General features: G+C 33.1%; 1 protein-coding gene and 1 non-coding gene across 2 annotated transcripts; one reads left to right on the plus strand and one right to left on the minus strand.

The window, feature by feature from the left end:
• Nucleotides 1–11754: 11754 nt before the first annotated feature.
• On the minus strand, nt 11755–17000 carry LOC108980291 (pyruvate dehydrogenase E1 component subunit beta-1, mitochondrial-like). The gene is made up of 16 exons (XM_018951155.2): nt 16874–17000; nt 16567–16644; nt 16369–16443; nt 15907–15987; nt 15790–15816; nt 15614–15676; nt 15300–15386; nt 14777–14902; nt 14458–14591; nt 14292–14364; nt 14134–14199; nt 13032–13070; nt 12841–12965; nt 12638–12752; nt 12313–12419; nt 11755–12157 (listed from the first exon to the last, which is right to left on the minus strand). The coding sequence occupies exons 2-15, from the start codon at nt 16615–16617 to the stop codon at nt 12351–12353; spliced, it is 1131 nt and encodes a 376-aa protein (XP_018806700.1). The 5' UTR covers nt 16618–16644; nt 16874–17000; the 3' UTR covers nt 11755–12157; nt 12313–12350.
• A 4208-nt stretch (nt 17001–21208) lies between these two features.
• TRNAL-UAG lies at nt 21209–21288 on the plus strand. The gene has a single exon. It is a non-coding gene; the product is annotated as a tRNA-Leu (tRNA).
• The last annotated feature ends 2507 nt before the right edge of the window (nt 21289–23795 follow it).

Here is a 23795-nt window from a genome sequence, read left to right on the forward strand (position 1 = left end):
TACATTCAAAATTATAAATATCATTTCTTTTTACTATATAGATTTAAGAGATGAGATGAGAATTTTATATTTTATTTTAATATTTAAAATATTATATTTTAATATTATTATTATATTAAGATTTAAAAAAATTAAATTATTTATTATATTTTATATAAAAAATTTAAAAAATATATAATAATAAATTAAAATGATATGAGAATTTTATATTTCATCTCACTCTCAAACCTCCTATTGGTGACATGAATTGATTTCCATCCACTTAAATTGCGCGCCCAAACACAGGCAAGTCTTCCTGGCTATTTTATTTATTTCTTTCTTTCTTACCTGCACCCCACGACCCACAAATAAAAAAACGTAAAATAATCCCTAAATCTATTAAAAATTTTACTATTGGATTAATTACAAAATAAGTATTTATATTTTTGTAATTCAAGATTTCGATTTTCAAATTTCACAAAATTATTGTAAAATTTTTGTAATTAGATACTTTATCAATCTCTAGTTATTGACATCGATAGCAGCCAATCCAAAACTGACATATGATCACCATGAGATACTCGCAACTCAAGGATTGTTTATAGAATGAAACGAGATAAAAAAATTTATAAATAGTAATAAAATAATTTAAATTGAGTATTTTTTTAATTTTAAAAAATGAGAGAAAAAATATTGAATAGAAAATATTATAAAGTTAAAATATTGTAATAATATATTTTTATAATATTATTTTTGTTTAAAGATTTGAAAAAGTTGAAATTATTATTTTATTTTTTATTTGAAAGTTTAAAAAAGTTGTAATGATTAGTTTAAAAATTTTGTATTTAAATTATGTTTGGAAATAAAATAGAATGAGATAAAATGAGACCAGAAGTTCAAAAAAATTTGTCATCTCTTCAAAAATTTTGTGTTGACAACCATGTTTATTTCGAATTTCATAATCAATTATTTCTTGTGAATGATTACTCGGGGAAGGTCCATCATCAAGGACATCTCAGTGATGGACTCTATCAATTTAAATCCAAATCCCGCTGTCCACAGGCTCTCTCAATTGTACGTGTCTCTCTTCGTGAATGGCATCGTTAACTTGGACATGCATCCACACCCGTTGTCAACAAAGTTCTTTCTTACATCAATTTTCCAGTAGAAAGAAATAAAAGCACTCTGTGTGCCCTGAATGTCAAATGGCCAAAAGCCATGACTTACCTTTTAAGTACTCTACTCATGTTTCTTCATATCCTCTAGATTTAATTTTTAGTGATGTATGGGGACTATCATCTGTGGCTTCCACCACTGGTGTCAAATATTATGTTAGTTTTCTTAATGATTACTCAAAGTTTGTTTGGTTATTTCCAATGAAATTCAAATCCAAAGTTGAATCAATTTTTCTAAAGTTTCAAGTCTATGTTGAAAAACACTTTGAACGTAAAATAAAATCAGTCCAGTCAGACTGGGGTGGAGAGTTTCGACGCTTGAACAATTATTTTATACAAACTGGAATTAATCATCGACTAACATGCCCATATGCTCATCAACAAAATGGTTTTATTGAGCGTAAACATCGACACATTGTTGAAGTTGGATTAAGCATGTTAGCTCACTCAAACTTACCAATGCTCTATTGGGAAGATGCTTTTCAAGCAGCTACATTTATTATTAATAGACTCCCAACACCTGTTTTGAAGCAAAAATCTCCATTTGAAATTATTTACAACCGCATGCCTGATTTCTCTTTTCTACATGTGTTTGATTGTGCATGTTGGCCTAACTTAAGATCTTACAATACAAACAAACTCAATTTTTACTCAAAAACATGCATATTCATTGGCTATAGTCTATGTTATCATGGGTACAAGTGCCTTGATCTTTCTACTAGCAAAATTTATGTCTCATGACATGTGGTTTTCAATGAAACACTTTTTCCATACACCAAAGAAAATCCTTCCAACACCTTTCAGCCGCAATATGTTCACATTTCTTCCAATATCAATGTCTCACCTCCTCTCAATTCTATAGATTTGCAATCTAACCATATTCCTATTGGAATAGAACTTGCACCTTGCTTGTCTCCTTCTACAGGTCCAGATTAGGATATCAATCCACAAACTGCTATAGATCAACTTCAAATCACAGAACTTCCCTTGGTTTTTCCATCTGCTAGCAGTGTTTCAAATCTTGTGACAAACAGTCATCCCATGACAACAAGATCAAAGAACAATATTCACAAGTCTCACAAGCCTCACAAGCAATCAGATGACTATGTTAGACATCCACTACCACGAGCATTGCTAGTCGAAAGATCCATCACAGCTGTAGAACCGAGCTGTTATCCTCAAGCATCCAAATCAATTCTTTGGCGAGAAGCTATGAACAAAGAATTTAATGCTTTGCTACAAAATGGTACTTGGTCCTTAGTTCCACACTCACCAGGTACAAATATTGTGGGATGTCGCTGGGTTTATCGCATTAAACGAAAAGCTGATGGGACTATTGAGCGTCATAAAGCTCGACTAGTTGCCAAAGGCTTCCATCAACAAGAGGGAATTGATTTTTCAGAAATTTTTAGCCCAATTATCAAGCATGCTACAATCAGATTGGTTCTTTCAATTGCAGTTTCTCATGATTGGCCCATTCAACAAATAGATGTGCAAAATGCATTTTTGCATGGTGATCTTCAAGAAGAGGTTTTTATGACTCAACCACCAGGTTACATTCATCCTCAATTACCAAGTCATGTATGTAAGTTACATAAATCACTATATGGTCTGCGACAAGCTCCCCGAGCTTGGTTTTCTAAGCTTTCAGACAAGCTAAAGTCATTACGCTTCCATAAAAGTAAAGCTAATACTTCACTATTTGTTCTTAAAACATAAACAGTTGTTCTCAAAACAAAAACATCAATTGTTTATGTTTTAATATATGTAGATGACATACTAATCACTGGATCAAGTTCAACCACCATCACCCGAGTAATTCAATGCTTAAAGGAGGTATTTGCTATCAAAGAATTGGGACCTCTTAACTTTTTCCTTGGTGTAGAAGCACTTAGATGCAATGAAGGTCTTTATCTTACTCAGTGCAAATATATAGTCAATTTACTCAAAAAGAGCAACATGGATCAGGCAAAACCATGCAGTAGCCCGATGGCTTTTACTAGCAATCTCACTTCAACAGATGGCAAACCATGTGCTGATGCAAGCCTTTATAAAAGTATTGTCGGCAGTATGCAATACCTTGCATTTACACGACCTGATTTGGCCTTTGCAATCCACAAAGTCAGCAAGTTTATGCATAGTCCTCTTGACTCACACTGGCAAGCTGTAAATCGAATAATTAGTTATCTTAAATATTCGGTTTCAACAGGTCTTTTAATCTCTAAAGCCACAGACTTCAAAATTCATGCATTCTCAGACTCGGATTGGGCAGCAAATAGGGATGATAGAAGATCAATGGGTGCTTATTGTATTTATCAGGGTCCTATCTTGATCTCCTAGAGCTGTAAACAGCAGCCAACAGTGGCCCGTAGCAACACTGAAGCTGAATACAAGGCACTGGCCAACACAACAGCAGAGCTAATGTGGATCAAGTCCATTCTAAATGAACTTGGAATTTCTATTCGACAACCACCTATTCTTTGATACGACAACATTGGTGCCACTTATCTCACATCAAATCCTGTGTTTCATGCAAGAACAAAACACATAGAGATCGGTTTTCACTTTATTCGATATCAAGTCTACCGTAAGCAATTAGTAGTTTAGCTCATCTCTAGTTGTGATCAATTAGCAGATGCACTAACCAAACCATTACCACTAAAGAAGTTCCAAGATGTTCAATCAAATCTGAATGTTCGTGATCTCCCCTTCAAATTGAGGGGGCGTATAGAAGATCAAGTAATTTCCCTTGAAATCACTGCTAAAAATCCTGCTGAAGATCAAGAGAAGTGATCCTGCTATAATCGAAGATGATTCAGTCAATGAATGCCAAAATCCTTGCTGAAGTTTAGGGATGAGAATATACGATTCTAAGGGCTTCAAGTTGTATAGCTGTATAAGAGTTTGAATATTTTTAAACGTTGCTGATTATTAGGAAATCAGTTGTAAATGTTTTTATATATACTGCATGTAAGCTACAAGCAAATTAATCAAGGAAAATAGAAAGCTTTCTATTTCTTTACAGTGACTAGTTAGTTTGGAAAACCTATGAAATAAAACGACCTGACCAAATCCAACCCAATGTAACTTAAAATATTCAATTCTAACTAGACATGAGCATATCGATTTGTATTCCACTTTGTTACAATGATTCATTTTTTTTCTTTTTTTCCGATCCAAAAAGGTTGAAAATGCTGTACTTTTTAGCCTGAATGATGTTTTGCTATCTCAAATGGTAAAAAATGATGTCGTTCTCTTTTCCCAAAACTGCCTTGTTTTGATTTTGTTATCTTAAAGAACAAGATATATTGGCAGATACATATTATTTAATTGGAATAGCTCCAAATGAATCATTGAAAAAAAATAACATATCATATTCAAGGTTGTTCGAATTGAGCCTTTTTTTTTGAATTCCGAACCCTACTTGGTTGGGTCAAAAAGTCAAGTCAAAATTATTTAATTAACGGAACTACTTATACCATTACTCAAAAAACAGAAAAGGATACATCCAACGTATTAGTAGGAAGAATTCGTGATTGATTTCGATTATTGGCAAATTATTATATGGATTTCAAGTCAAGCGTCACGTTGAAACGTTATTAATTAAAAATGATTTTAGAAAATTCAAATTATAATCTTGACACATATGTGATTAGTATCTTTAGATTTCATTTATTTTCACAATTATAATCATCTCATCTGATTTAATTATTATAATTTTTTAAAATTTTTACATAAAATAAAATAAAAAATTCAATTTTTTTAAATTTTAAAATAAAAATAATATTATAACTTTATTCAACTTTTAATTTTTATTTCAATTCATTTTATCCAACTTCCGAAAACAAACTAAGCGAAGATAATGATATTAGAATTTTTAACTTTAAGGGTGGGTTTGGATGTTGAAGTGAGTTGAGTTGAATTGAGTTAAGATGATAAAATATTATTAGAATATTATTGTTTATTATTATTATTATTTTAAGATTTGAAAAAGTTGAATTGTTTATTATATTTTATGTTGGAATTTGAAAAAGTTGTAATGATGAGTTGAAATGAATTGAGATGAGCTCAACTTCCAAACGAAGCCTAAATTTTATTTATCCAGAGGCTAAATGCTTTTTTAAAAATAAAATAATTGGTTAGGCAAAAGGCAAGTCTCTCCATATTACAAAACAACCTACCCCACCCATTTGGTTGAAATACGAAGGATACCCTTTAAATTACATGGATTGGATCACTCGCCATCATCACCTTCCTTGCGTTTGCATATGTACACGCTTGCCTTTATCCTCGTCCCTTCAACGATAGAGTAGCATAGACAAGTTTATTATTATCCTTTGTGGTTCAGAAATGGATATAAAAACTGTCCAGTGGTTTCTAATATAAAGGAATTATTCTTTTCAATTAATATCAAAAAATAAATAAAAAAGTTAATTATCAATTAAGTAATGATATACACACAATATATTTTCACAACACATTTCACAAGATGATGGTATTTTTGTAAAATTATATTACTTTTATAAGATGTTTTACAAAAATATCCATCATTTAAAACATAATTGTATAAAGTATTGTAAAAAATGTTGCGTGTAAAATATTTTCCTTAGCAATTTAGCATTGACAGTTGGATAAAAACGAAACTCGAAACTCCACAGGACCCATCCCAAAAAGAACATGGAGAGAAGAAAGGAATTAGGAGGAATGGGCAAGCCGCAAGAGAGAATTTATGTTCTCTGGTCAAGTCAAGAAAGCGTGTTCCGTGAGGCCAAAGTTTCCTACTCTCTACCTTCAAGTCTCCCAGTATTTTACTACCAAACGACTTCCCCACCTTCATCAAGGACCGACGGCGGCCCTCTAGATGTTTCAATCAATTTGTATTGTTGATGCTGACCCACCCTCCTGAGTCCTGAATCCAACTCTCTCTGTCTATCAGAGCAATGCCTATGTGTTTTCTAATATTGGAGCATTCAATGTTGGATTGCCATGTATGTAGTAGCCTTACGGTGATTTTGACCGACCTCCGAAAATGTGTAAAACTAAATTGGTAATTCCAACTACGCCAATCGATTGTACGTACAAATTGTATTCAAAGATTTGCCATTTTTCCGTAATTTATGCATGTAAAATCCGAAATTGTGGAACCCATGTGACTCCATACATTATACAATGTACTCTCGTCAATTATCAAAATGTTGTTTCATATTGAGTGCTCCCTCCAATATCATCAGGCGTTAGAAGCCACATGCTAACATGCATTTTCAGAATGTAACATAGCAACGGCATACTTCCATCTGCATCTTGGAAGAATTCCATCATAAAAAGGTGAACAAATAAAGATAAACGCTTGCAATTGCATTTATAGTACTTCCCTTGTAACCTTGTTACCTGAGTGATAAGTGTTAACAAAGGCACAATTCCTGAATTCTCATCTCATTATAGTCTAAACAAGCATTCCTTTTATACACAATGTAAGGGAATCTTTTCCGTTACAAGAATAGAATAAAAGAATAAAATCTATAATAAAGACTAAAGTGACCCTGATGTATGTTCTGGGTTAATACATCCCCTCGAGTCCATGGGGGTATCACCAACATTGAGACTTGAACGAAGACTAGAGAATTTTTCTGAAACTAATGGTTTGGTGAAGATGTCAGCAATCTAGTCTTTTGAGCTACAGAATGATACTTGCAAAGTTTTGGTAGCAACTCTGTCTCGAACAAAGTGGTAGTCGATGTCCATATGCTTTGTTCTTGAGTGGAAGATTGGGTTGGCTGAGAGGTAAGTAGCCCCAATATTGTCACACCGTAAGACTGGAGGCTTGGACAAAAAAATACCCAACTCCCGAAGCATAGTTTGAAGCCAGATAAGTTCAGCAACTGTGTGAGAAAGTGCTTTGTATTCCGCTTCAGTGCTGGATCTTGCTACTGTTTTCTGCTTCTTAGAACTCCAAGAAATGAGATGACGACCAAGATATAAACAAAAACCACCAGTAGATCGTCTATCATCTACACAACCTGCCCAGTCTGAATCCAAGTAGGCTTGAAGAGTAAAAGATGATGAATACTTGAATAACAATCCAAAGTTGATAGAGAACTTGAGATACCTTAATATTCTTTTAATTGCAGACCAGTGTGAGAGTTTTGGACAGTGCATGAACTAACATACTTTATTCACAACAAAAGATATATCAGGTCGTGTAAAAGACAAATATTGTAATCCCCCAACAATACTCCTAAATAGTGTAGGGTCATCAAAAGTGAGAATCAAACTGAGAAAGTTTGATTGATGCAGCCATAGGAGATGTCACTGGCTTGGCTTGAAGCATGTTGCTTCGAACAAGTAAGTCCTTAATATATTTCCGTTGAGACGGTATAAGACCAGACTTACAGTAATCAATTTCAAGACCCAAAAAATATGATAAGAGGCCAAGATCTTTGACGGGAAAAGCCTTTCCCAAAGCATGAATGAATTCATCAATAGCACTCGGTTTGGATGACATTATCACCATGTCATCAACATAGATCAAGACAAAAATTGTAAGATCATGACTATTAAAGATAAACAAGGAAGGATCAGATTGAGAAGCTGTAAAATCATAAGTAGTTAACCAAGAAGTCAATTGAGCAAACCAAGCCCTCAGTGCCTGTTTGAGGCCATATATGGCCTTGTACAATTTGCACACATGATGAGGAAATTTTGAATCAATAAAACCTTGTGGTTGTTGCATGTAAACAGTATCAGTTAATTCACCATGCAAAAATGCATTTTGAATATCTAACTGTCGTAGAGGCCAGCCAGAGTTAACCGTAATAGAGATAATCAAACGGATGGTAGAAGATTTTACAACAGGACTAAAAGTCTCATTATAGTCCAATCCAGACTGTTGGTGGTAGCCCTTAGCTACCAACCGTGCTTTTCGTCTTTCAAAAGTACCATCCGAATTATATTTTGTACGAAACACCCAAAGACAACCAAGTATATTCAAAAAAGGGTTAAAGGGTACTAGTGGCCAGGTATTATTCTGGAGAAGAGCTTGGTGTTCGAGTGACATAGCCGTGCGCCACTCTGAAAATTTGGAGGCGACATAATAACTTGTAGGCTCATCAGGAACAGTACCTGTTGTAAGGAGACAATGTCGTTGCGGATAAGGGACAGTACCATCTGTCGGGATTCGAGGTCTAGAAGATTGAGTGTGGCTCCGAGTGATGACAGGGGAGCGAAGAGGCCGAAGTATAGTTGAGGATGAAGGTAGCGAACGGGACTGTGTCTGAACAGGAGGTGAAGAGGAAGTGAGTTGTTGCAGCGGGATAGGACTTTGAGAAGAGGTAAGAGGCGGCGGCACAGAAGTTGGATAGGAAATGAGTTGAACCGAAGAAGATGGAGAATTAGGGTTAGGGTTGATGAATGCGGACTAGATATGAGAGTTTGAGATGATGGGTCTGAGCCAGGCCCGAGAATGGAGAGAGGAAAAATAGGAAGTTGAACCGTGGACGTGGGAGAAGAAGAAACGGGCCCAGATAGGAGTGTAAACTCAAACCGGACCGGTTTTACCGGTTTTGAACCGGTTTGGTCCGGAACTAGTTTTTAAAATGTAAAAACCGGCCTGTTCCGGTTCGGTTTCGGGATTTTTTGGACCGGACCGGACCGGTTGGTTAAAAAAAATAAAAAATAATATTTTTATATATAAGTTTTATACAAAATATTATATATATATATTAAATATTAATATATATATATAAGTTTTATATATAATGTATAATTATAAATTTTTATGTGAAATTTTATATATAACATATATATTCATATATGAAATAATTTCTTATTATAATTTATAAATTATTACATAAAATGTTAATACTAAATCACTAAAAGTTTATAACTAATACTAATATATAACTTATAACTATACCAATAGTCTAATATTAATACTATTATATAGTCTAATATATTAATAAAAGTATAAAACAGTTTTTTTTAAATCAATTTTTTTTTTAAAAAACAAATTTTTAATGACAAATTATGAAATTTACATTTTAAAAAAACCGAAAAACCGGACCGAACCAGACCAGAAACCGATAAAACCGGAAGTACCGGTTTAGGAGGGTAACCGGTGTGTAATCGGTTTTGAAAAATACAAAACCGGTACATACCGGTTCGGTCCTAGATGTTATTCAAAACCGGACCGGACCGGACCGGTTACACCCTTAGGCCCAGATGAGTTGTTGGACTGAAGAGGAAAGATGGCCTCATTAAACAGGACATCTCTAGAGATATACAATCTGTTAGATTTTAAATCCAAACATTTGTATCCTTTGTGAATTGGACTGTAGCCCAGAAAAAGACAAGAAATGGATCTAGGCAGGAATTTATTTTTGTTGTATGGCCTAAGATTAGGCCAACATTCACATCCAAATACTTTAAGAAAATTGAAATCAGGCTCTCTATGATGGACCAAAAAATGTGGTGATTTGTTTTGGAGAGATTTTGAGGGAAGAAGATTAATAAGATAGACTGCGGTCTCAAAAGCCTCAGGCCAAAATTTGGTTGGGAGAAAAGAGTGTGCAAGGAGGGCAAGACCGGTTTCTACAATATGTCGGTGTTTGCGTTCAACAACATCATTTTGTTAATGTGTATCTGGACAAGAGAATCGATGAGTAATACCAAGTTTTTGACATAGAGGAGTGAGAGATACAAACTCTCCACCTCCATCGGTTTGAAGTGTTATTAATTTGGTATTGAACAAACGTTCCACATATGGAAGAAATTGAGAAAAAACAGAAAATACATCGGATTTGAGTTTTAAAGGAAAGAACCAAGAATACCGAGTGAAATGATCAACAAAAGATATATAGTATTTATACCCTTGTCTGGAAAATACAGGGGCTAGACCCCAAACATCAGCACTGACTAATTCTAAGGGCCTAGTATACACGGCCCAACTTGGAGAGAAAGGTAATTGATGGCTTTTGGCCATCTTACATTCAGAACATGTAAAGGGAACATCACTCGAAAAAGAACTCAAATGATTTTTATTCAAGATCTGAGACACAATGGCTAGAGATGGATGACCCAGTCAGCAGTGCCACTGAGGGAAGGAGACACGTTCACCAGTATGAGCAGAAGGATGCGAAGAGGAAGAGCCAGAGGTGGGAAACACGTACAAGCCATCACGCGTTTGACCTGTGAGAAGAATGCTCTTGGTCCGATTGTCCTTTACAGTGAAATGAGTAGAGTGGAATTCAAATAAGCAATTGTTGTCAGTACAAAACTGAAGAAGTGACACAAGATTTTTCGTAATGTGAGGAACATGAAGCAAATTATGTAAATAAAAGAAAGAGGAATTTGAGAGAAGAGTGGAATCACCGAGATGATGAATCGGTAAGCATGAGCCGTCTCCAACACGAATTGCCTCATTACCTTGGTACTGTTCTGATGAGAGATTCAAGTTGCTCAAGTCATTTGTAATGTGATGAGTGGCGCCGGAGTCAGGGTACCAAGAGGAGTCGATAAAGGGATTGGGTGAGTTAGATGTATAGTTGGCTGAGAAAGTGGAGTTGGATGGAGTATAATTGTTGGTAAAGGATTGAGATGGCTTTGTTTGGTAGGAATGATCAAATCGGTACCTGCACTGTAAAGCCCGATGACCACTTTTGTTGCATACTTGACATGTTGGGCATGTGCCACCAGATGTTTGTTGAAATGCTCCTGAGGAGCCAAATGAATTTCTGCCATTTTGACCAGAAGAACGACCTCGACCCCTGCCTTGTCTACCACCACGAAAATAAGATCTCCCACCACGTTGATCTCAACCTGCACTAGTAGTGTAGTTGATAGAGGGATCAAAGATATTTTTTTGAGTTATGACTCATGCGATTCTCATGAATAAGTAAAAGCTGAAAAAGCTCATGTGTGGTAAGGGGATCGGACCGAGTGGTCACTGAGGTAACGAATGACTCATAGGTTGGGCCAAGTCCTGAAAGCAGGTACGTAACTAATTCTTTATCAAGAAGAGGACTTCCAATAGCTGCCAAAGTATCTGCTAGTGATCTTATTTTACCAAAATAATCGGATATGGACTGATCTCCACGAGAGAGAGATTAGTAAGTTGGAAACGAACTTGGAATTCCTTGGCTTGAGAGTGAGAAGTGAACATGGAGTTTAGTGTGAGCCATAGTGCTCGGGCAGTAAATGACGATAACACATGGCCAAGGATAGAATCTGACAAAGAAGAGAAAAGAACACTAAGGACTAGTTGATCAACTCTAGTCCAAGGATAGAATCTGCAAAACGGTCCAGTTGACATTCAGCACCTTCTTAGTTATGCTTTGTTAAGAGTGCTCGTATTCATACCCAGTCATGCCTATTCTTCTGATTCTTGTAAAACTGTGGCACCCGAGATACAGCTGTGCAATAACAACTGTAGGCACTCTTTTTTTTTTTTTTTTTGATTGGCCAACGAAAAGAACTCCAAGGAGTAAGGACTCCATTAGTATAGAGTCCATACCTGTATCAGATGAATCACGAACAATATGCAGTGTTCAGCAACACCGTCTAAAAGACCAGGAAGGTGTATATTATTATAAAACAACAGATTCCATATTCAACCAGTTATTGCAATGCGCATAGAAAATGGTAACCTTGGCAGTTCATACGAAACAGTTAACTTTGCTCTCAATCAAGATAGCCTCGGCTCTAAGACATAAAAGCTTATTCGGTGTTTCATTTAAAGGGAATGCCTAACAAGCATCATCAGAGATTCCCGTAAATACAAAAAAAATTGAGACCTAACAAGTGATGCACTGAATAGAAAATCCAAATAAAACACTTTTGAAATGTCGCTTCCAAAAGTACAATAGGTTCCACATGAACTACAAAATCAAATCGAGAACGGAGTCACAAAATTTCCCACCTCCGTGTCATTGTTCTCCAAGTTATTTTACCAAGCAACGTCTTCCCCATGTAATGAGAAGGTGAAAAAAATGTACAATCTCCATTATCCCCTGAAGAATTCAGCAGTAAAATCACATTTATCAGAAGTTTTCTAAACTGAAATCAAGTAATCCAACATGAAACTCATTGAGTCATTTTAAAGGGTTACCACTTTAAAACCAAAAACTTGTACTACACACAAGCAGGCTGCCAATAAGACTATAACCTGAATTTGGAAAGGTTTCTGGATGGGATTGATAGAAATTAGGCAGCAGCAGCCAACGGGACAGATCTGTAGCATGCTCTCTTTGCTGCACGAACAATGTCCTCAACCTGTCCAAACAAGAACCAAGAGCAAACACACACACACACACATGTAGTGATTAGAACTTACACGTACAATCCAAGAAAAAGAATAATTATCATGTATGAACCTTTTAAGCTAGAAACACTATCATTACATCTAGTTTGATATCTTACAAATCCAGTATCCACACAGCTGTAAGCCTGTCAACTTAACTAAGATTGTGCGATCGATGGTAATAACTGACCTGTGGAACAGCCATCCTCTCAAGATTGGCTGCGTAAGGCATAGGGACATCAGCCCCAGCAACTCTCTCGACTGGTGCATCAAGATAACCAAAGCTATCCTCAACAACAGATGTGCTGTTAGAAGGAAGAGGTGCAGTGTAAGTTTAATGGTTCCAGAAAACTGATCGGCAAGGGGTAGATTTATAAGAAGAAAGAAACAAACCATATTTCAGCCCCAACACCATGTTGAGGAAACCCTTCTTCCACCGTTACCAGTCTGTTGGTTTTCCTGACAGAGGTATTGATTGTGGATCTATCTAGTGGCCGAATTGATCGTAAATTTATAACCTATATTGAGAGGATTAGTTATTAATGTGTCCACAACTAAAAAGCAAATTTTGTGTTCATTCTTACCTCAGCGCTGATACCTTCCTTTGCAAGTATCTCAGCCGCCTGAACACAAAGCATTACAATTATTCCTACATGGAGGAAAACAAACACGCCCACACAGTTTCTGCCTATAACCCAAAGAGCATACATATATATATATATAGATCAGAACTTAGAAGAAATGACAAGAGAAACTACATCCCCCATTCCAATGCTTAAGCCAATCACAAGGAAAATGATGTTATTTGAGCATAAAGAAGTGAATTCTCATAAAATGATCACTTGGGGTGAAAGATCCTAAAAAACCACATATACAGGGAACAATGCCTAAAAGACACGAGAAGTAGCAAAAACATGTAACGCAATATCACACTGCTAAGAACACCAATCCCTTGCAATATGAATCACAGTAATTTCGTACCGTACCGGCTGGTACGGCCAAAATTTTTCATACCTTTCGGCCGGTACCGGCCGATATTTCGGCCTTCAGTTTTATTTTTTTTCAAACTATAAGCTTATTTTTTGACTCCCAATTCAAACTAGGCTATTTATAATTTATATATATGTGTATTTATATATAATTTATTCATATATAGACTATTATTTTAGAATATAATTTATATATATATATATAATTTATTCATATATCGACTATCCCCAAACGGTACACGAAACGGTACCGGTATCGAAATATTTCGTTCCAGTGTCTTGACCAGTACGACTTCCGGTACGGTATTCAAAACATTGATCACAGTACCAAACTAACAGTTTATATTTATAACCATGGGAATCAACATCTTTCTGAGGGATTGAAAAAAATGCCATATCTTCAAAAGCAGTCGGGGATCATGGCAAAACAATAATAGAATTATAAGTCACTAAATCCTATAACGTTCAAGCATTAGTTTCAAACGATTTTGCAGTTGCAACTGTCAAAACCATTACACCAGACATATTTTTTTAGAGATCCTTTGGGCATATTTACATGAGTATACATATCACATACCTTGCATTCTTCTCCTATTTATTCATCTTACCACTCACCATGAAACTGCCAGGACAATTTATCTCATGAAACAGAAAATCACTCATTTAATAACAGCTAAAGGAGGTGTGGCAGACAAACCTTGAGAGCGTAGCCCACCATTTTTGAAAAAGCTGTAATAGTCACATCCTTTCCTTCTCTCTCAATCTGTGTAACGGTAATGTGAATAATATTATGGCAAGAAAACTGTTGGATATAGTAACTGGAACAATCATCTTTAATTAGATTATTATAGTCACCTTAGCTTTCCCTATTGGAAGGCAAAAACTGGAATCAAGAGCTTCAGCTGAAATAGGGAATGACTCACCATATCTGAAGCACAATATTGACAATATTGATATCAATAAAGACAATATTTAGCTCAACATGGACAACATTTAGATATAACAATCACAATGCACTTACAACAACTCATTTTCAAGGAAAACGACAGGATCAGGATCCCTTATGGCAGCCTTTAGCAGTCCACGAGCATCTTCAGATGAGTATGGGGTCAACACTTTCAACCCAGGGCAGGATCCAAACCATGCAGCATAACACTGCATTAAAAAAGAAATTACATATAGCATTGCCAATCATTTGTCTCCCTTATACTGGGAAATGAACCCCAAACATGCTATGTCATAAAGGACGACTCCAGAACCAGACAAAGGCGCCAATTCAAGAAAATGATGAGGAAACAAAAATGACACTGAGTACACTAAGAAAGCCCACTATAACATACTTGAGAGTGCTGGGCACCAACTCCAGCAGCAGCACCATTAGGCCCTCGGAAAACTATGGGCACAGATATCTGGCCAGCAGACATATAGTTTGATTTTGCAGCAGAATTAATAATGTGATCAATTGCCTGCAGAACAAGGTAAGATGAGCTCGCTAAAAGAAAATCAACGACCGAGCATTGAGTTGGCTATAAAATAGAAACTTGCACTGTAACGAAATATGGTGGTTAATTTGTTGGCATCTTCTAATTATCCCAGGAGGTAATGGCTGTTACCCTTCAATCCAAAATTTTTTGATGCACAAGTGTCAGAGACAGAGAGGGAGAGAGGAGAAAGCACATAAACTATGTTCTCCTGCTATTATCCTTAAAATCTACTTGAGGCCCGAATCAATAAAGAAGCCACTTTAGGATATTGAAGGGTAGTTGAGTGCTACAAGTAATTCTACAGTGCCATATTACATTTAAAAATCCCTTAGCACAGATTTCAGAAAATCAAGTACAAGAGAGGGAGGGAACCTCTAACCTGCATAGAGAAGTTAAATGTCATAAACTCTATAACAGGGCGCAGTCCATGGTAAGCAGCACCAACTCCAATCCCTGTAAACCCAGCCTGCAAAACGGTTTATAGAAAAAAAGGTATTAGACAACTACTAACATAGAATACAAACAAGAATTATACATGTAGATATCTTTTTTGGAGAAAGAGAGAAAAGGGAGGGATGAAAAACATGACCATTGGCAAACGAGGGGGTTGCAGGATCATGACTAATCTACTTGATCAACCATAAGCAACCAAAAACCCAACAAATAGAGGGAAAGTCAAGTAGCAGAAATAACCTCTGTGATTGGCGTATCAAGAACCCTCTCGGGACCATACTTGTCCAACAGCCCCTTGGATATCTAAACAAAATGGAGATTAAGAACCAATGTTATACAAGTACATAAAATTGTCGTTGAACCTTCACATGACATGGAAATCCAGGAATCTCATCTCTTCAATTATTAGAGCTAACCTTATATGCACCCTGATATTCCCCAACCTGAGCTCAAATTAACAAAAAAAGAACATGAGAGAAGAAAGAATGAAGACGAAGTTTAGCAACAATTGACTTCTTCCTACTTATGCTCACCTCTTCACCCATCAAGAACACTTTGGGATCAGCAGACATTTCCTCATCAAGTGCAGAGTTTAGAGCGTCTCTCACTGTCATCTGTGCATAATTATCGTTTCAACAGTATAAATTCAGTGAGTTTGAAAAGAGGAGAATAGACGGCTTCTCGTATTAATTAGTCTCGTATTATACCCCTGGAAAAAGAATTATCGTTCCGGCATTTTTTTAAGAACAAATTCAGGTTCCTAACAATACCAAAATGAACAGATACACTCGTAGGATCGAATTAATATTAATGAAGCATGTTTTCTTTTCGAGACCCCTCGAGGAACTTCAAATAAAAAAAGGTAATTAAATAAATAAAAAAAAGTAACAGAACTTTCTTTTTATTTTAAAGTTGAGAAATAACAGCTTGCACCCACCGAATAATTGAGACAGGTTAAAGCACCAAATATTAGTTATTCTCGAAAACATGATTACCTCTTTTGCTGCAGATGAGTAGCTTCTCAATGCCGACGCGGAGGAACGAGTCCACTGCAAGGACTGTCCGGAAGTCTGCCCAAACCGGCATTTACAATTAAACTAAATATAAGTTGTAAAATTAAAATTACAGCAACAACAAACTCCACGTACCAGACATTAATAAAAGATAAATTACAAAAAATATTTCGGGTGTACCAGAAGAGAAGAGCCTCCAGCACAGATTTTCCGATTAATAATCCCCAACATCTTTTCTCTCTTTCACTCAATATTGATCTAATAAAATAAAACATCAAAAAAGGCATTCAGATTATCAGCGGTTCCAAGCAAATCGGAAAGCGAACTGAGACGTATATAAACATATATATATATATATATATATAAGAAATATAAGAAATAGGATAGAGATTAAAAAACCTAGAAATTATAAGAAATAGTCAAAAGGAGAAATATTAGATGAGTGATGGAGTCAGGTTATGGAGAATGGAGAGAGATAAGTACGGACCTTGGAATAGGATAGTAGTTGTTGCAGGATCCGATCGGAGACGATGAAGACGTAGGAAAGTGGAAGTGCGCAGAAGAAATGAGACAGCCACCACGGCACGCTCGCTCTCCTATATTTAACTAACTAATTTTTTCTTTTCCTCTTTAGACCAGTTGATATTTTTTATTTCCTTCATTATTTTACCTTTTTGGTTTTTTTTTTAGTGGAAATTCCACTTAATACCGTAGCGAGTGGGGAATCTTAATTTTATATTAGCAGCGTTAATTATAGTTAAGGTAACCTCGTGGTATTTAAGACTGTCATATTAATTACTTATACAACTATTAATTAATTTTTTAGTAGAAAATGGCTTGTCCCACCCATTATATGCATATCTCATTATCTTGTGTTTCAGATGAAAAAAATTGAAAACGTAACAAAATTCCAATGGAAAATTGGACATAAATTAAATGTTTTCAAATGCTACAATATCCTGTAATACAGTGAGAATAATATATAGATAATGCTACAACTATTTTATAATTGTTTTAAAATTAACAGATGTATTAGTTTTATTTTGTAGAAATATATTTTAATTTTCTTTTATCTGATTTGGATTTCAAATTTGATATAAATGTCTTAAATTTAAAATAGAGTTATAAAACATATACAAATATATTATAGGACTCCTTAATAATCATATATATCACGTTACAATGCTATTTATAAAACTTATATCAAAACTCAATTCAATTTATAGAAGCATGGGGTTATAATCGTCAGAGCGGTGGTGGTTGGCGCTCAAATGGGGGAGAAAAGTCCGAAAACGGATTATTCTAAAATTCCCCAAGGGTCGATAATGACAGTCGTGGGAAGGAAAACCATTGAGTTTGATTTTTTTTTTTTTAATAGGCAGTATTGTTCAACCCAACACCGCCAACAATTAAACTGGTTTCGTACTCGAAAGTCGAAACTTTACCAACAAGACCGAGACGTAAATGGGTGGGTGAGAGAGGGGAGGGCAGCATGCGCTTTTTGCAACACAGCTACCACCTCAGTTTAGCAGTTTAGGGGTGGAATCGATTCGGTCGAGTTTAATTTTAGATAAAATTTAATATCAAATTGATATATATTAGTTTTATATTTTTTAAAATAAAATTTAAGATCAAATCGATATATATCAGTTTTATATTTTTTAAAATCGATTACGTCTAATTATCCTTTTAAATTAATACTTTTAATTTTATCGATTTCTCGTCTGGTCTAATTTTTTGATTTTTTTAAAATGTAAAAACTAAATAATAAAATATTACTTTTTATGATAAAATATTATTAATAATTTAATATATATTTTATGTTTAAAACATATGATCAATTAAATTTTCATCTTTAAGATTAAACTTTTATTTTATAAATTATAATAACATTATCTTAGATATAATTATATTAATAACATCTAATTAAACAAATTACAAATGATCATATTTAAGATTAATATTTTATATTATAATTTATAAATTATACTATGAAATTATTTCATATATGATATATGATTATATATTATATAAAAAAATTATATATAAAAAATATTTTGTATAATATATAAAATTAATTTATATATATTTTTTAACCGGTCCAGTTCACAGCTCAATTAGGTCCCGAAAACTATAGAATCGAAACTGGATTAGATCCGATCGATTTTCATAATATAAGAACTAGTTCCAAACCAGATCGGTTTAAAACCGAACCAACAAATTCGATTCAGTCCAATTCAATCTGATTTTTCGATTTAAATTTATACCCCTACCTCATTTGATTGTGGGTGCCATTATTTGGTGGAGGAAACTATTTTGGGTTTTTTTTATGCCATTTTTAGATATCATGGAGTGCCTCTGCACAATTTTCTTTTTTGAAGGAATAAAATTAATTATTAAAAGTTTATTGTTTTTTATATAAATTTCATATTTTTTTAAAAATTATGCAGTCGTAAATATCATTTCTTTTTTATATATATAGAGAGAAATTTTATTTGCAGTCCTTACTTAAAGATTGTATGTGCAGACTTTTTATTAAATAAGAAAAAATATCATTTTAAAAAAAATATTTTTTAAAAATTAAATTATTTAGACTCATATTATAATTTTTATTTAAAAATTATATATAATATAGCATTACTCATATATAAATATATATGTATATATATATATATTATATCACACCTCCAGCTTCATCCAACTATCTGTCATGTCATTATCAAAAAAAAAAAAAACTACCTGTCATATCATTTGGGGTTCCAAATTCATCTCGTTTGAATTTGCATCTGATCTGTTGATATCTTTTCGGGGTTATAATTTATATTGCGAAATTCTCGCACAGGGCACCAATATTTTGTTTCCTAGTAGAGTAGCCATAAAAAGGCATAAATGATAGTACTGTTTGATCATCACGTTAACTTTGGGGGGAGGGGGGTTGGGGTGTTTTGTTGTTTTAACGTGGCTTAATCCATTTCTTATTATATAGGTAAAATACAATTGTATTGATAACAAATTAGTAGGTATAGTCCAAGGATACAATTGGTCTCGTTTATTTTTGTAATTTCTTTCAATTTATATCATCTTATTATTTTAATTTTTTAAAATTTTTATACAAAATAAAATAAATAATTTAATTTTTTTAAATCTCAAAATAAAAATAATATTAAAAAAATATATTTTAATAATATTTTATATAATTTTAAATTTTAATATCAACTCATCTATAAAAATAAACGAGACCGGTTACATTCAGTTTGGATAGTGATGTAATTTCAAATAATCTATAAATAATAAAAAATAATAATAAAAAGCATGCACTTCGTGCACATTCTTGTTTGTACAACTGCTTCATTGGCATATAGGGTAATTTTTTCATAGATTACTATCACTCCTATAAGGAAAATGCTACATGCCCCGCTGGGGGCTCCCGCTGGGAGCTCCCGCTGGGGCTTGTAGCATTTTTTTATATATTTTTTTTAAATTTATTTTTATATAGATATTTTTAATAATTTTAAATATTTTAAAAAATAAAATAAAAATTATAATATTATTTAAAAATATTTTCTTAATTATGAAGTAGAATAAAAATTAATATTTAATGATTTATATTTTACTTTCTGATTAAGGAAGTGTTTTTCTTTTTTACTTTCTGATTAAAGAAGTGTTTTTTATTGATTTGTTTTTTACTTTCTGATTAAGGAAGTGTTTTTTAATGATTTTTTTTTTTACTTTCTGATTAAGGAAGTGTTTTTTAATGATTTTTTTTTTTTACTTTCTGATTAAGGAAGTGTTTTTTAATATATATTTTTTTTACTTTCTGATTAAGGAAGTGTTTTTTAATGATATTTTAAATTTATTTTATTTTTTAAAAATATTTATAAGTGTAAAAAAAATCTATATAAAAAATAAATTAAAAAATTACACATAAAAAAGTATATGTTAAGCTCAACGGGAGCCCCCAACGGAGGCTGTAATATGACTATTTTAAATATTTTTAAAAAAAATCATAATATTATTAAAAAATATTTTCTTAATCATGAAGTAAAATAAAAAATTATAAAAAAATATTTTTTTATAATTTTTTATTTTACTTCGCAATTAAGAAAATATTTTTTAATATATATTTTTTACTTTTAGATTAAAAAAATATTTTCTTAATAATATTTTTATTTTATTTTATTTTTTTAAAATATTAAAAAATCTATATAAAAATTATTTAAATAAAATATATATTAAAAAATACTACAGCCCCAGCGGGAGCCCCCAGCGGGGGCTGTAGCACCACCCCTCCTATAATCCAAACCGAAATGATTCTGTCCAGCACTCCTATAATCCAAACCGCTTAGTTTGTTTTTCCACTCTGCAATTAATGCTCAGTTTTTGCAATTGGGACTTGATCTGGCCAAATATATTATGGAAATATTCCAGCTTATCCGTGACATTTTTTTCCTCTTTTTAATAAAAAGCACAATAGAAAATAACCCAAAAAGGCCCATGACAGATACAATAAAAATTGACTCACTGGCTTCGTCATTATTACCATTATATATGAATGGCAAAGAAATGATCGGGTCATGATGAATGGAGTTCTATTCAATTTATTTTAATTTATTATTATAATTTTTTTAAATTTTAAGATAATAATAACAATAAATGATAATATTTTATCAATTCAACTCAATTCAACGTTTAAACGTATCCTAAGTTTCTGAATTGGAGAAATAAAAGCCAGTCGATCGAGCGAGTTTCACGTAGGATAGAAAATAATTAACTTCAGTCTTAAACATGTCACAAATATAATTTACACGCGCATACAATGTGCGACAGTTTGGCCGAGTGGTCTAAGGCGCCAGATTTAGGCTCTGGTCCGAAAGGGCGTGGGTTCAAATCCCACAGCTGTCAAATGTTTTTTATTTTTATTTTTTGAGATGAATTGAAATTAAAATTAAAAAATATATTATTAGAATATATTTTTTAATATTATTTTTATTTTAAAATTTTAAAATTTTTAAGTTGATTATTTACCATGCATCTTATATGTACCGGTCACAGTGAAATAAATAAGTTATTTTATTTTTAAGTTGATTATTTACCATGCATCTTATATGTACCGGTCACAGTGAAATAACTAAGTTATTTTATTTTTAGATGCGTAATTAAGCTATATATCACTTAAATGATAATATTTAATTTATAATATTTAAATTTTAAATTATGTATTTAAAATTAAATTATATTATGTAAACATTTTATTAAATATACTCTACATACGACGTGAGAATAAATTTTTTTCTAAATAAATAACCTTAGTTTCAACTAAAGCTTCTTGTACTGTAACTCTATGTAAATTTAGAACTTATTTTTTATAACCTTCAACGAAATTCAACCGGCCAGTAGAGAGGGAAGAATATATATTGTACGTTTGCAATTAATTCTCGTCTAATCCCATTAAAATATACATTGTACATTTTATTTATGGCTACTTTTATGATTTTTGTTGATTTCTATTCTACTATTAATATATTTAAATATGCTAATAAAGCAGATTTATTAATAATAATCATGGATTCAATTTTCAATTTGAAAATACGTTATAATAGAAAAATAGATTTATGTAGATTTATCTTTTCGTATTCATTATAATAGGAAACCATTATAATAATTTGTAAATAGCCTATCTTTTAATAGTTTTTAAGATATATATTAGTAATAAAATAATAAGATATATGTACTTTATTTTTATTTTAATAAAATATATTAGTGTTTTGAACTGCACATACGTGCCTCAGGCACGTAACATCTTACTAATATATATATATGTGCGCGCGCGCTTGTCTTCGATCTATGATAAAATCTTGTTTCATTTCGCCACTCTTTTTACAATTGCTGTAAAATAAAAAAACGATTATGTAAAATTTAAAAATGCAATAAAATTAAATAGAAAAAATCAATTATTTAATGAAATGACGATATTCTGATTCAGTGATCATAAAATTATCGTGTCATTAACAAGAATATATAATATCATAAGAATGCATGTAACTGTATAATGTTTTATTTTTTAAAAATATATCATCATCATCTGATCTGTTTTGAGACGAGAAACATATGCCTATTAACTCTTAATTTAGGATGAAGAATTAGTTTAAGATACCCGGCATGCAGCAACGATATCCTTCTTCTCTAGCTAGCTTGTTGCAAGAATTTCCATATTGCATGCTGCATCATCCCAATTCAAACGATCGACAATATTTTCAATATAGTCAGTCACACACACACACATATATATATGTAAATGCATGCATGCATGCCGGCCTCTTTAAGCATGCGATTTTAGACGCATACAGCGTGGCACCATCACCCCCTTCTCAAAGTTTTGATGGTGCCATGCTAATATGCGCCTAAAATCCTTCATCTTCCTTCTCTTTTTCATGCACATCACACGTTCATCGTTGCTGATCATTCTCTCTCTCAGACTTGGGTTCAGTTTCACTCACTCAGAATCACTGTAAACACATGCACAGACATTAATACTGAGACACAAACACAGAGAGAACGCTAACCATGTATAAGAAGATCAGCTAGCGTATATATATATATATCGTGGAGTGAGGGGAAGGGGATTGCTCTATTTATAATAAAATCGAAGGATGGACCGATCGAACACCGAAGGGATACAACTATAAAATATGGATCTGTGACAAAGGTAGTCATCATGCTGACTGCATGTACGTAATACATTGAAAGCAACAAAACCAGCCGTACATTGGAATGCTGGAAAAAGATAATTTTGATCCTCCTTGTGTGATAGTCACACTGCATTAGATAACGATCCTCTTACACTTTTTTTACTTTTATTTTACTATTCAGTTTTTTTTTTTAATTTTTTTTTTTCATTTTTAGCTATTTAAATTTGGATTAAAAATTTAAGAATATGAACTTCTTAGAAGAAAATAAATTAAATCAATCAACGTAATCATATAATTTAAATAAAAATAAATTCAATTTTATAAAAATTGACTCAAAAAGTAAAAGAAGGTAAATTTGTATAAAATTAAATGATTATGTTGGTGGATTGAATTTATTTTCTTTTTGATTATGCAAGAAGTTCATGTTTTACGGCACTAGGAATGACACAGAAAATCAAACCCAAATCACAACATTTCCGGTCCCAATCCAAAATCACAAATGACCAAACAACCTCAGAGTCTTTGAAAATCATGCTCGTTCCAAGGTTTCTTCAAAAGGAATTACAAGGATACTAGTGACCTAGCCAGCTTAGAGTGACGGGTTTTTTTGATTTGAAGAACGAAAGCCATCGAATGAGGAAGTCGACATTGAGTGATGGGTTGCAGCAAGCCGCCGTCATCCAAACCTGGCCGTTGAGCTGAGGGTGAGAGTAGAGTTCT

Source organism: Juglans regia, chromosome 13, assembly GCF_001411555.2.
Source record: "Juglans regia cultivar Chandler chromosome 13, Walnut 2.0, whole genome shotgun sequence".
Taxonomy (NCBI): domain Eukaryota; kingdom Viridiplantae; phylum Streptophyta; class Magnoliopsida; order Fagales; family Juglandaceae; genus Juglans; species Juglans regia.